The sequence below is a fragment of the Phyllostomus discolor genome, chromosome 8 (assembly GCF_004126475.2).
Source record: "Phyllostomus discolor isolate MPI-MPIP mPhyDis1 chromosome 8, mPhyDis1.pri.v3, whole genome shotgun sequence".
NCBI classification, from domain to species: Eukaryota; Metazoa; Chordata; class Mammalia; order Chiroptera; family Phyllostomidae; genus Phyllostomus; species Phyllostomus discolor.
The window spans coordinates 111,857,058-111,871,173 of NC_040910.2; the positions used below are offsets into that span (position 1 = coordinate 111,857,058).

The window sequence follows — 14,116 nt, forward strand, 5'->3', positions numbered from 1 at the left end:
GCCGTGGACGGCACGTGTAGCTAGTGGTGCACACAGACCGGCCCGGGGCACGGAGCAGGAGCTGCGAGTGGCAGCCTGGACGGTGGCCGGTGACCGTGCGTGCAGATCCGCTGAGGGGACACGCCGCCCCCCGGCCCGGTGCGGCCTCGGTGGCTGACGCGGCCCCGCCTGCCTCCAGATCCTCATTCAGGTCGTGGACGCCTCCTCGGTGATCACCTGGGACTTTGACGTGTGCAAAGGGGACGTCGTCTTCAACATCTACCACTCCAAGAGGTCCCCGCAGCCCCCCAAGAAGGACTCGCTGGGGGCGCACAGCATCACCTGCCCGGGGGGGAACAACGTGCAGCTGATAGACAGGGCCTGGCAGCTGGGCCGCGACTACAGCATGGTGGAGTCGCCCCTGACGTGCAGAGAGGGCGAGAGCGTGCAGGTGAGCGAGGCCGGCTGTGCCGCCGCGGCGCCACCACGGCGGCGCTCCGGCTCTGTCCCGGGGAGGGGCCCGCCACTTCGTTCACTCCCGCCCTGCCCGGCGCCGCCGCCTGTCGGTGGGACACTGGCTGGGTGGGTGCGGGTCCAGTTCCATCCGGGAGACTCCAGGAGCCAAGCGAGGCTTCGGGGGAAGGACTCAGACCCGAGGGGGTTGGGGACAGAGTCCACGACTTCTGCCCCAAGTCCGAGAGTCGTCTTCAGCTCACGTGCACCAGAGCACCCCAGGGGGAGGGCGGGCCCCGTGTGTGGGCACAGGAGCACCCCGGGGGGAGGGCGGGCCCCGTGTGTGGGCACCGGGGCACCCCGGGGGGAGGGCGGGCCCCGTGTGTGGGCACAGCCGGGGTCCGGAGACTGCCACCAGCGCGCCCTTGGCCGCGCTCCCTTGCTCCCGCCCCCTTCCCGGGGAGGTCGCTCTGCACAGCGGTGAGAGACACAAGCGCCTCGGGGACTGTTAACTGTCGTGACCGTGCGAAAACGCCCCGTCAGTCCGCCGGTGACGCTGCCGCCAGTCGGTCTGAGTGCGAGTGCTCTGGCACCTCGGCCCCGCACAGCGGATGCGGGGTGGCTGCCCTCACGGTGTTCAGCTGCATCCCAGCCGTCAACTCCAGAACTGACGGAGGAGGTGGCTCTCACAGGCTGGCGTTTGGTTTTACACGGCCGTTCTCCTGACCCAGAACGTGCTGGTCGGATCACCGGAGGCCTGGTCCAGTGCCCTTTCTGACCTCCTCAAGGCCCAGTAAAGGCCCCGCTTGAGGCCTTGCGTCCTGGTCGTGGGGCGGGCACACTCAGAGTGCCACCTGCCGTCATCTGGCAGACGCCTGGCTGGGACCGACCCTGCTGATGACCCCGAGTAGCAGGCCCTTCACTTGTCCAGACGGCCAGGGACCTCTGCCGAGTCCACGGCGGCTCCCTCGGCTTTGCCCCACCCGCCGTGGGCCGGGGCCCCACGGGAGGCCGCCTCAGCCGGCTCCGCCCGACTCGTTCCAGGGCTCCCACGTGACCCGGTGGCCGGGCTTCTACATCCTGCAGTGGCGGTTCCACAGCATGCCGGCCTGCGCCGCCACCAGCCTGCCCCGCGTGGACGACGTGCTGGCCTCGCTGCAGGTCTCCTCGCACAAGTGCAAAGTGATGTACTACACCGAAGTGATCGGGTCCGAGGACTTCCGGTGCGGGCTCCGGCGTGGCGGGGGCTTGGGTGCGGGCGGAGTGGCCTTCGGGCCACTTGCTGCCGGGTCACGGTGCTGCCTGTGCCCAAGGGCAGTGGGGAGCCGCGTCCCCGGGGGCCCTGCCCGGCTGTCCTGCTCTGTCGGTGCTGCTGGTGGGGAGGCGGGGCTTGCAGGGAGGTGGGGCGGAGAGCAGGGCTGGGGGGGAGCTGGGGGGCTGCCGGTCCTCACGCCTCGCCCCCTCGCTGTGCTGTTCGCAGAGGCTCCATGACCAGCCTGGAGTCCAGCCACAGCGGGTTCTCCCAGCTGAGCGCGGCCACCACCTCCTCCAGCCAGTCCCACTCCAGCTCCATGGTCTCCAGGTAGTGCGCCGCCGCCGCCACCGCTGCCTCGGACAGCCCCGGCGCGCCGCCCGCCCGGCGCCACAGTGTGCAGACGCCTCCGACCCCTAGGTAGCGGCAGGTAGCGCTCGAGATGGTAGACGTAGGCGCTGACCCCGCCGCCGCCGCCGAGACAGGCGGCTCCGGCTCCGCCTCCGACTCAATAGCCATAGATTTTGTACGCGGCCGCCAGAGTCCGGCAGGGCGCCAGGGCCCTCGGGAAAGAAAGTCGTTTATGTGCTGACTGAGAGCTTGACTCTGTCTCAAGTGTCGATGCAAAAAACGCTCCACCACGTAACCTCCACACCCTCCGTTAGCGGATGAGGCCCTGCCCCGCCCTGCAGGGGCCGCCTCACCTTCCCGCGTGGAGCGGGAGCCGCTGCCCTGCCCCCGCCGCCGCCCCCCGTCTTCCGCCTGCGCACAGTGACGGCCCACCAGCTGTCCCGGCTGGCAGGACCGGGAGGCAGCCCGGGGGGCCGCAGCCTGGCTCCTGGAGGGCGGGTTCGTGGTTCTCACGTCGGTGCCGGTGGGTCAAGGGGTTCCCGTGGCGCCAGGAAGACACAGCCATCGTTGAGCACACTCGATCATCTCTCTCCCCCGTTCCCGTCCTCTCAGCGCCTCCAGAGCAGGCTCTCCCTGGGCGTCCTCTCCCTCTCCCCCCCCCCCGCCCCCCCCCCCCCCCCCCCCAGCGCTGCTGCCTGCAGTGGCCATGCTGAGCTCGTCCCGACGTCACTCCCTGGCGCCCCCCGAGCCTCTCGGCCTCAGAGCCCGGGTGGTTCTCTGAGTCCCGGGGGGTGGGCCACGGCACAGGTGTCTGGGGTTCGCTCACTTGGGCTGAGCAGGGGTCTCACGGCGTGCCTGGCCACTTCAGGAGGGCATGAGGCTCGTCGGAGCCCCGCCTGCGTCTGTAGAAGGACGTGGACTCCCGGCGTGGGTGCGCGAGCGTGTGCGTGGCCGTGGCCGTGGCCGTGTGGGGCCGGCGGGCTGCCGCGAGGGTCCTTGGTCCATGAAATGAGAATCTTCCCAGGAACCAAGCAGATAGGAAATGGGTTTGCTTTTTACATTTCCCTTTTGCTCCCACCTGTAAAGCCTGTTCTGTCTCATGGCGGCCCTGGTTTTTGGCTTTTCATGGGAAAGGCTGGTTCCTGGCGAACCTGCCCGTGTTGCACCGGGTTGCTCTCGTGACGGGCGTGAGAGCGGCGTCGTGTGCGGCAGAGGCGGAGCCTGTGACGCTGCGGGGAGGGGGTGCCGGGCCACAGGTCCTGGGCTGCGTCGTCGCGGTCCACGCTGAAAGCCTTTGGGGGTGCCCGGGGGGCGGGCCCAGGCAGAGGCGTCAGGAGGGCTCGGGAGGAGCGGGGCGGCCCGTTCTCCTGGTCGGGGAGGCGCCCGCTCCTGCCCGCACGCTGGCGGCGGCCTCCCTGGCCCGCGGCCCGTCCTTTGTGCAGAGAGGCTCCTTGTCGGCGCCTCCAGGCTGCCTCCGGAAGGCACAGCAGGGCCCCTTGCTGCTTGCAGCTGGCGCTTCTTGTTTCCAAGTCCCGAGGGCCTGAGGGGGTCCCTCCTCTCTCTCTCTCTCTCTCTCTCTCCCCCTCCCCCCCCTCCCTCTCTCTGTGTGTCTCAGATGGCGATTTTGCTGACAGCTGCCGAGAGACCGCTCCCATGCACGGCCCGCGGCAGGCAGCCAGGGGACGCTGTAGGACTGTTCGGGCCGCGGCCAGCCCCTCCCCCGGTCTGGTTCAGAAGTGGCCCTGGGTCACCTCCCGGGGCTGGACGCGTCCCTAAGAGCTCAGAGCACAGGACCGCGCCGGGGCCTGCGGGCTGCTCGCGCCTTGCCTGGCCACTGTCCTTGCCTGGGAGCCGTGGCGCGGGCGAGCCTGCCCGTCGGTCCCCTCGGTGCCCCGCGCGCCCTCCGTGGCTGCTGTCCCCCCCGCCTCTCCCGGCACTCGGGGGTCTTCGGGTGCCCCCCTGCGATGAGTGTCTTCATTCACCCTCCCCCCCACCAGATGCATTATTTACGTATCAGATTCTGTAAATGTTTTGTAAACATATTACCTCACTCTTGGTAATACAATACTGATAGTCTTTACAAGATTTTTTTATTGTTATCAATAATAAATGTGAACCGTTTAAAGAAAACAGACGTCCTTTGGTTACTGTGCAGTCTCCCTGGAAGAGGTGTCACTCCTCAGGGGCCGTGGCGACTGCGGGGAGGGCGGAGGGAGGCTGGAGCCCAAGCCTGGCGGAGGGGGGGGACCCCGGGGTGTCCCGGAAGTCCCAGCATGCACATGCACCGCCCCGAGGTCAGGGTGCCCGGGGCCCCCAGGCCCCCCACTTCCAGAGGACGTGCTGCCGTTGTTCTTGAACTGCACGGGGTCAGAGTCAAACACGAACAGCAGCACGATGCCTGGTGCGGAGTTTCCTCAGTGATGTGACAGTTCCTGCAGCCGGGTGGGCTCGGAGCAGGTAGAACGGGCAGGCCCACACCTTCAGGAACCCGGATGCCTTATCCCCGGCTCCCCGCTGGCCTGGTCGGCGTCTGTCCTCGGTGGGAGCCGGCCCAGAGGACTGGCTGGGACGTGGGGTGGGCAGTGAGCGCTGCCCGGACGTGCCCGCAGGTGGAGCGTGTCCCCGGGGGTCTTGATGGCTGGCGTGCTCCTTCCGACCTCGGCGCCGTGACGACTCACAGTGACTCAGCGGTTCCCAGGGGCAGCGAGGCCACTGCATGAGCCCCCCCACCACCCCCCCACACTGGTGTGTGTCCGCCTGTCGTCGGGTCCGGCCTGCTGTTCCCCAGCCTTCGGTTTGGCAGCCGGTTCTCACGGTGGCAGCCAGAGGCCACTGAACGCCAGGTGAGCACCTGTTCCCTGCGGGGCGTCCCCTGAGCGTCCCCGAGACCGTCATCGCGTCTTCATGGTGGCCACCAGAGCTCCCCTCCGTGCTCCTCCTCACATGCCTGCCGTTCCCCGCTGTCCTGCAGAACGCTGGCGGGGCCGGGGGCGTCCCCCGGTGCTGGAGTCGGGGCAGGGGCATTCTCGCTGGCGTCACGAGGCCGACCTGCGAGTCGGGCGTCTGAACAGGTCGGGGTCTGGCCGGCCAGGGATCCTGGGGCGTCGGTGGCGGCGTCCCCACGTGGAGACGGCAGGTGGACGGTGGAACCTGAAGCCCGAGGAGGGCTGAGCTGTGCACGCAGGGGCTGGGAACCCAGCGGTCTGTCACCGACACCCCAGCACCACAGCGAACCCCGGGGACCGTGTGTCCCCGTGAGCTCCCAACAGAGGCGCAGACCGCACTCGTGACAGGGCCCACGAGTCACACAGCGGGGCGTCCGGGCGCGGGGATGGGGGGGGCCCTGCAGAGCCCGGAGGTGCCCACCCCGGTGGGAGCGAGTGCAGAGGCCGGGCCGGAGCCGAGCCCCTTGGGAGCCGGCGAGCACGGAGGGCGGCCACGGAGAGGCGAGCAGTGGGAACAGCCCGGCCCCTGCGGGGCGAGTCCCCCAGCCGACCTGCCCGGGCTCCCTTCTAGTGCCGGGAAAACCGCTGGGGGTGGAATAAATAATAACTCAGCGGGGGGAGGGGGACAGGATGGAAAGACCACCTGGGGTGATGCAGACAGACCCCCCCCACCCCCCGGACCCTTGTGCCCCTCCCCGGTGGGGGGGCTGCCCAGCCCTCAGCCGCCGCAGTCCCTCCTCAGACGGGGTGGGCTGGTTAACTGGACGTGCGGATGTGACTCAGCCGTGCGGTGAACACGGTCTTCAGCAACTTAGAGTCGCTTTTCAGAAAATAATTGGTTTGTATCCCAAGAGCGTACTTCCTCGTGGTGAAACTTGAAACAGAAAAAGAGGGAGTAAAGTAGGGAAAAAGTCCCCTCTGCCCCTGGCTAGTGTGGCTCAGTGGATTGAGGGCCAGCCTGGGAACCACAGGGTCGCAGGTTCGATTCCCAGTCGGGGCACAGGCTTGGGTTTCGGGCCAGGTCCCCGGTGGGGGGCACATGAGAGGCAACCACACATTGATGTTTCTGTTCCTCTCTTCCCTTCCCTTCCATTTAAAAATAAATAAATACGCCCTGGCTGGCGTAGCTTAGTGGATTGAGCACGGGCTGCGAACCAAAGCGTCGCAGGTTCGATTCCCAGTCAGGGCACATGCCTGGGTTGCAGGCCATGACCCCCAGCAACCACACATTGATGTTTCTCTCTCTCTTTCTCCCTCCCTTCCCTCTAAAAATAAATAAATAAAATCTTTTAAAAATTAAAATCTTAAAAAAAAATAAAAACGTTCTCTCTCACTCTGTTGTCCCTCCCACAGCCCCTGGCTCCCTTCAGCCCTGCCCCCACACCTCATCCCTCCTCACTCAGACAATGGGTGATGGGGGGTGTCAGGTGGCCCGCCCAGACTGCTCCTGGTCGTCCGTGTGTATAATCACTCATCTTCCTCCGAGCGCGCTGGCCGGCCCCCGCCTCACGCCCTCCCCCGTGTCTCATCGTCCATCCCACGTTTCTCACAGCCTGACCACTCCCTCCGTCCCTTTCCTGACCTGGCTATCAGCCTTTTCCACCTGAAAGCTTCCCACATCTTCAGGGACGTGCCCCGGGCCCTCCTGGGGGGGGCAGGCGGTCTCCTGGTCACCCACCACTCGCTGATTCTTCCCATCGAGGATCGGCATTCCCCGAGGGCCCGGGTCCCAGGGGTGTGCAGGGGCCTCTCGTCAGAGCAGAGCCTTGTCCCCGGGCGTGCGCCGGGGCCGGACACCCGACGGTGACCGGCGACCCAGTGTGCCAGCTGTGAGTGGGCCGGTCACTGGGCACTGGCCTTTTTTTTTCTTTTGGGCAGAAAACTCACCTTTATGAGGTCAAGTTTATTGTCTGTTCCTTAGTAGTTTCTAGGTTTTATATCTGATTAAAGGGGACTCCCCCACATTAAATTCTCCTACATTTTTTTGTACTTTCCCGGGTGTGTGTTTGTTTGTTTGGGGTTTTTTTACATTTAAATCTGCCATGCATCTGATGATTTCCGTGTACAAAGCGAGGCAGTGACCTTCGACGAGTCCTCAGTGGTTCTCCGGATGCTTCGGCTGCAGGACAGAGCCCAGGCCCAGCCCCTGGACGGTCCCGGGGAAGCCCCGTGGGTGCTGCCGCAGGCCGGGAGAGGGGGGAGCCGGTCCCCGGGGAGGGCAGGTGAAAGTGCTGAGACGAGGCAGGAAGAAACCACGGCGCGCATGCCTAGGAACTCGGGGGTTCTCCTGGACGCCTCCCAGCACCGCCCACCACGGTGAGGGCGCCTGGCGGGGTGCGGAGAGGGGGTCTTTTCTGAGGGACCGTGCGTGCCTGCGGGCCTGTGCTGCAGCGTGCAGCCCCCACGCCCAGCCGTCAGCTCTCCTCTGTCGGCGTGCACCAACGGCGGTCTCCGAGAGCCTGAGAACGAACTAGTGATTGTTTCATTGTCTCATTTCTGAGCACTTCCGGCGCGCCTCCCAAGAGGCTGCTGGGATTGGAAAACCACAAGGGAAAGCCGAAGGGGCGTGCAGACCAGAGACCAAGGGGAATGCTGTGCCGTGGAACACCAGCTCTGCCTCGGGGGGCGGGTGGAGGGGGGGTTCATGGCCTCTGTGACTGGTGGACACCCCAGACCCAGTGCGGAGTGCGGGCCTGGTCCCAGCACCGGTCTGCAAGGGGCACGCAGGTTTCTGGGAAGAGGTAATACACAATGTTGCATCTGTGGAAGGCCCGTAGTGTCAGCCTGCTGGGGCCCCTGCCTGTCCCCCAGAGGCCTGGACAGCAGGGCTGTCCTGTCTGAGAAGGAAACTCAGGTCTGTGCCTCCGTAGTCACCTGACACTGGGGAGCCCCGAGCCTCACGTTCTGACCCCCGAGTTCCCAGCTACCTGTGCGCACCCCCCCCCCCCCCCCCCCCCGGGCTGGGCTACCAGCTCCTCCCTGGTCCTCCGCTGTTCCCAGGGCGGCTGTTCCCAGGGCGGGAGGAAGCTTCCGTGGGAGCCCCATGGGGGTGGGGGACCCTGGATCTGCTGGGAGGCCTTGTGCACAGTGGGGGACAGGCAGTGAGCCGCTTCCACCCCCCCCCCCCCCTATGGAGTCCTGCCCCCGTGCTTGTTGTGCTGATAATTGGGCAGCGTCAGCTCGGAGTGGCGGGAATTCGTCTCCTCCAGGTTTCCCCACGAGGTGCTGTTGGCGGTCTGGGCGGGGTCGTTCTCTGCCCCGGGGCCATCCTATGCAGTGCAGGACGGTGAACAGCACCCCCGTCCCCTACCCTCTAGCTGCCAGCAGCGCCCCCTGGTGGTGACAACCAGCACTGTCACCAGACACTGTCTCCTGTCCCCCCGGGGTGGGCAAAACCATTCCAGGTCGAGAACCAGTGTTTTAATCTAATAGACTTAGGGCTCGAAGGAAGAAACTGAGGCCCAGAGAGGTTAAGACATGTGCCTAGAGTAGCACAGTGGGCCCATGTGCTGGAGCTGGGGCGTGGCCTCTGGCTCAGGGCACCCTGATTGGTTGTTTGCCGCCAACGCAGCAGCTGACACAACTTTAATGACAGGTGTGACGTGAGTTCGTGCACGGCCCAGTCTCCCTGAGAAGCCCCAGAGGCGGCCCAGGTGCAGGAGGGTGGAGACGAGGCTGCCCAAAGCCACGTGCGCCCGGACACCAGGCCCCAGCGTGGGCTCTGCAGGGCGGGGGGCGGTGTGGGCTGCCAGGTCAGGAGCCTGGACTCTTGGACCAGCCCGGGAAGGGCTCACCTCCAGGTGATCGCAGAGCTGGGACAGCCGTTCTGCTGAGCTTCCAGGGGCGCCGTCCTCGCCAGTGTCATCAGTGAGCGCCCACCGGGAACACGCATGGCGTGTTGTTCTCCAGTCTGCTCCGCGAGCCCCTCCTTCCTCGGCGTGGCGCTCCGGCCGTGGTCAGCACTCGGGCCAGGGAGGCTGCAGGACAGAGCCCCGGGAAGCTCGCTTTGGTGGGGCCAGGCTTCCCTGAGATTGCTTGCCGAGACACCATGGAATTTTCTTCAAGCACGGACACTCACTCGGAAGTGGGGATAGAAGCGTGTGTGTGTGTGTGTGTGTGTGATTTGATTTCGGGACGAGCGGACACACCCTAAAGTCCTAGTTTGTCCGTCCTGGACCAGGGCACGTGAACTCGTTCGTGCACTTGATTTTGTAATCCTGGAGTTAGCGATCCTGGCGCGGGGTATGCAAATGGGAGGGAAATTGCATGCAAACGAGCAGAACATTGGTTCTATTTTCAGCCCGTTCCGCCTCCCTGGGACGGCATCTGACAGAGCCAGCTGGGTTTCTCCCTCCACCCCGGTGCGTCCCCGGGGCCCGGGGCCACAAGGCGTGCAGCTGTCCCGGAAGCCGGGCCGGGGGTCTGCAGACCAAGACGTCGGCAGGGGCCAGTTGCCATGTCCTCAGCCCCCCAGCCCTCGGCCCGGTCACTGACTGGCTGCACGACCTTGGGGAAGCTCTCAGGCCTCTCTGAACCTCGAGACGGTTGTTCTGTGGGTGACAGGAAGCTGGCCAGCATGGCGCGTGACGCCGAGCCTAGGGCACACCCAGGAGCGTGCTATAAATACCCGCCGCCGAGAGGAGGCAGAGAGTGACGATGAGTCAGGGCTCACTCGGGTCCTTCCGGGCACACGCTCAGGGGTCAGCTCCTCCTGCAAGAATGTCGCCACCTCTGATCCACCTGCCAGGCCCCCCGGGCCTCCTCTGTCCTCCAGTCCCGACCCTGCTGGGCCCTGCTCCCTGCTGCTCCAGGTCACCGGCTCCCCCCAAAGCAGCTTGGGCAGTGGGGTGTGGGGACCCTGGATGAAAACGGGACCCATGAGGGCATCAAGGGCTTTGCCCTCAGACAGCACATGGCCCCCCAGGCTCCCACGGTGAACCCCCCCCTCATTTCTCCCTCAGGTTGGGAGCCATTTGTCACTCTCTGTCCTTGCCCCTACATTTATTCAGCACAATGTGTCCTCTCCAGCCCACGTCCTCCATGGGATCCGCACTCGATTTTTATTAAAAGTTAAAAAAAACTGAGCGTGGGCTGCGGACCAAAGCGTCGCAGGTTCGATTCCCAGCCAGGGCACATGCCTGGGTTGCAGGCCACGGCCCCCAGCAATTACACATGGATGTTTCTCTCTCTCTCTTTCTCCCTCTCTTCCCTCTCTGAAAATAAATAAATAAAATCTTTTAAAAAATAACAATAAAATTATTTTAAAAATAAAAGTTAAGAAAAGCCCTCTATGATGAAAACTTTTAAACAGGGACAAGTGCAGGCAGCAGCGTCAGGAACACCTGTGTCTGTCCTCTGCTACATCCTCCGCAGCCGTCCATGGACGGCTGACACCTGCCACATTGCTCCATCGGTCTCCCCTAACTCGTATCAAAGTCACCATCATGTGACACTTTCACCTCAAGTAGCTGAGGACCTGCATCCCCAGACGGCACGTTTTCCTGCTTTGGACACCCCCCAGTAGCCGACGAAATGAGCAGTGGGCCCCAGTGTCACCTCGTGGCCGGCCTGCGTTCAGGTTCTCGTCTCATGGCCACTGGCTTGTCCGCCCAGGGTCCACCGAGGATGGTGCCTGGCGTGCGGGGGGTCCAGACCCTTACGTCTCTGGGAATCCAGAACGAGCCCCACCTCCCCTTTTGTTTTATGTGATGGTGACCGTGGAAGAGGCCGGCCCGGGTGACTGACCGTTTCCTTGTGCAGTCACTTGCTTGGTCGCTCGACACGGCCCCTGACCTCCATGGAGGGCAGGTGTGAAGCAGGTGTGATCAGAAACGGGCTGGACTTGGGCGGGAACGTCTGTGGGCGGTGCCATGCCGCAGCACCTGGGCGGCACCTCGGTGGGGCGTTTGGGTCGCACACATTGAACGGACACGTTTCCAAGGGGCTGAAGCCCGAAAACACACAGCCAAGGCCCAGTGTCCCCCATCCCCTTGGGGGCTGCTCTGGGGCGGCACGAGAGAGACGTGTGTGAGGGGGTGGACGTGGGGCCCCGGACTCCCAGCGTCCCTGCACCCAGGAGACAGGCAGGCCTGGCCCGCAGGTCCCGGCCTCCCTCTGCCCTGTCAAGGCCTTTGGTTCAGGTGCGTGTAGGGGAGCAGGTGGCTCTGGGACACAGGGCCACACTGACCCAGGATACCTGCTCTCCTCGGGTCCCTTTGCTGGCTCCTCTGTCACCACTGAGCCCTGCTGTGGCTCCCCCTGCTCTCTGCAGTGGGGAACGGCAGAAGGTCTGTCCTCCCGCCTTTGGCTGGGGACAGAGCCATTCCGACGGGCGACAGCGCCACCTGCTGGAGCAGGGGCGCTACGCCCTGGGGTTTACACGGCCTTTCCCGCTGACGCCTGGCAAGTCCAGGAGGAACAGACTGCTGTTGCCCTCTGAGCTCTGGGTGACCTTGGGGGTGACCTGGGGGAGGGCCCGACACCCAGTGCTGGGCTCTGGGACCTCCGGTGGACACTCCCCAGGCTTCACTGGTGACTCGCCCTCCCTCCTCCCTGAAGGCTCTTTTCACACTGCTCTCCAGTCCTTACACAGCCACGTGGCCGGTGCTGTTCCTTAAAGATGGGGAAACTGAGGCCCAGAGAAGTCACAGCCAGGGGGCAGAGGGCCTGGGATTCAGACCCAGGAGACCCAGGCTGGTCGGCTCCAAGTCACCCGAGGCTCTCTCTGCCCGGAATGTTCTTTCCCTTTGCTTAACCCGAAGAACGTCACTTAAATGACACCTCCTCCAGGAAGCCTTCCGTGACTCCTCCATACGAGGGTGGGTGCTGTTGCTGAGTGCTCACCCAGCAGCCTCTGTTCCCCATCTTCGTTCTTGCCAGGTCGTAGTATCTCTGTTTGTTCCCCAAGTGGGTTCACCCTAAAGCAGGGAGACTCTCCGGTGGACCTGACCTATCCCACGAGGCCTTTCAGTCCGGGCGTCCACAGCAGGGGAAAGGGTCGCCGGAGCAAAAGGGCACCCTCTGAAGGGGAGACATATTTGCAGACCACAGACTGCAGTTGCCTTAGGATCACGCCCAGACTCCTCAGTGGGTCTTTCTTTTTTTTTTTTTAAGATTTTATTTATTTATTTTTAGTGAAGGAAGGGAGGGAGAAAGAGAGAGAGACAGAAACATCAATGTGCGGTTGCAGGGGGTCATGGCCTGCAACCCAGGCATATACCCTGACTGGGAATCGAACCTGCGACCCTGTGGTTCCCAGGCTGGCGCTCAATCCACTGAGCTATGCCAGCCAGGGCCAAACTCCTCAGTGGATCTTGAAAGGCCCCTCTCGGTCCAGGCCAGCCCCGCCTCCGGGGTCTCCCACCCCGGCCAGGCCGCCTGTGCCCAGTGCACCTACCCTCCCCTGCCAGGGGTGCTCCTGCGTCCCCAGCTCCCCCCAGCCCGGGACACCCTCCCCACTTACATCGTCCTCCAGGACTCGCTCAGCGTCACCCCCTCTGAGAAGCCTCCCTTGGTTTCCCCCCAGCCTGCATCTGACACCGTCCCGGTCCCCTGCACTCCCCACACTGCCAGCGGAGCCTCCCCTTCCCTGCCCCTCTCTCTCCACCGGAGCCCAGCGCCCCTTGGAGAGGAGGCTGGCTTAGGTCTCCCGAGAGCACTGAGCAGAGCTGCCTCCTTCCCCAAGATCTCCCCGTGGCTGAGCCCCTCCTCCCAGGGTCACACCAGCCCTCCTGTTCTCGCGCTCGGGGTCTTCATCTCCGCCCAGCTCTATGGACGTTTCGCCTCCCTCCAGTCTTCCCGTCGCAGCCCTGAATTGTTCAGAAGCGTGTTGTTTGGTTTCCGGGTGTTTAGAGGTCTTTCCCGTTGCCTTGAGTTACCGACGTCTAGCTCGGTACACTCACGATCAGAGAATGTGTCCGGTGTCACTTCCGTCTGTAAGGGTTGGTTGAGGTTTATTTTATGGCCCAGGATACGGCCAGCCTTGGTGAATGCTTCCCCCGGGGCACTTGGGGGAAAAAAAATGTGTCTGGTGGCGTCGCTGGGCGGAGACTCCATATGCGCCCGCCCGTGAGAGCTCCGTCCAGCGGGCACTGCAGGGGGGCGGGGGGCGGGGCCGTTGCCCCGGCTGCGGCTGTGGGTCTGCCCCTCCCCCACACCCCGGCGGCCCCAGGAGGCTTTGCGGCATGTGCAGGGCCCGGCAGAAGTAATGCCTTCCCCGGGCGGGGCTGGTAGGGCAATAACTCGGGCGCAGTAACTTACAGTTTTCCTGTGGACATTTCACCCGAATGCCCTGCACTGTGCTTGCGTGGGACGTGGTCGTGTTGCAGAATTCCACGCTTACGGTTCTGCAATAAAAGGGGGCGTTCGTTGTGCCGGGCCCTGCACTTGGAGGCTCTGCCCGGGTGCGTGCCTGTGGACTTGGGGTCGTGGCGTCCCTGCCGAACCCAGCCTTTCGTCACCGTGTCACATCCCTCTGTCTCCAGCGGTCTTCACTGCCGGGTCTGTGTCCTGTGACACGGACAGAGCCTCTCGTGTTTGTGTGTTTGTTTGTGTGTTTGAAATAGGCTTGCCCGGCGCCTGCTTTCCCCTCCTGTTGCTCTCAGCCGGCCTGTGTCACAGGCCGGGGAGCGAGCTCCGTGGGCCGCACGCCATCTGTCCACCCCGGCCGCCCCTGTCTCCGGCCGGTGTGTGGACAGCCCCTCCACTCGGGGCTTAACCAAGGCCGCCGCCTCGTTGTTGGTGTCTTCGTTTTCCGTGTCTTCGTCTGCTGTTCTCTCCTCGCCCTCCTGCGGCGACGTGTGAGGGCTCCGTCTTGACTCATCCGCCGAGTTTCTCGGAGTTTTTGGCAGGTGTCCGCCCGGCACCGCGGGTTCCTGCCCAGCGCTCTGGCCCGAGGGGTCTGCCGCCTCAAGACAGCGGGAGGACTTGCCTCCGCGCGGCCCCCTTGCCTCCCTCCGCCCCACCACCCTGTGTCCAAGTGTCTGGAGTCTGGGAGGGGTTGCCGGGGGTGGGGTTTCCTCGGTCACGTGGGGGTCCACAGGGGTGAGAGGACCGTCGGTCGGTGGTGGGGACCCCATTTCTGCTCTCCCCACGACGCACTGCCCTTCCGGCTGCGCCCACAAGCTTCCTCCTGGCC

The 14,116-nt window shown here is 64.5% G+C and overlaps 1 protein-coding gene across 2 annotated transcripts in view; it reads left to right on the plus strand.

The window, feature by feature from the left end:
- Positions 1-3,732, plus strand: part of SEC14L1 (SEC14 like lipid binding 1) — a 40,923-nt gene extending 37,191 nt beyond the window's left edge. Inside the window, exons 15-18 of one of the 2 annotated variants that reach the window (XM_028519870.2) lie at positions 179-430; positions 1,477-1,655; positions 1,913-2,014; positions 3,651-3,732. In XM_028519870.2, the coding sequence (XP_028375671.2) occupies positions 179-430; positions 1,477-1,655; positions 1,913-2,014; positions 3,651-3,666 (549 nt within the window). In that variant the 3' untranslated portion in view covers positions 3,667-3,732. Of the gene's footprint in view, positions 1-178; positions 431-1,476; positions 1,656-1,912; positions 2,309-3,650 lie in introns of those variants that run through there. The other variant, XM_036034195.1, reaches the window with a different exon arrangement.
- Positions 3,733-14,116: the final 10,384 nt, after the last annotated feature.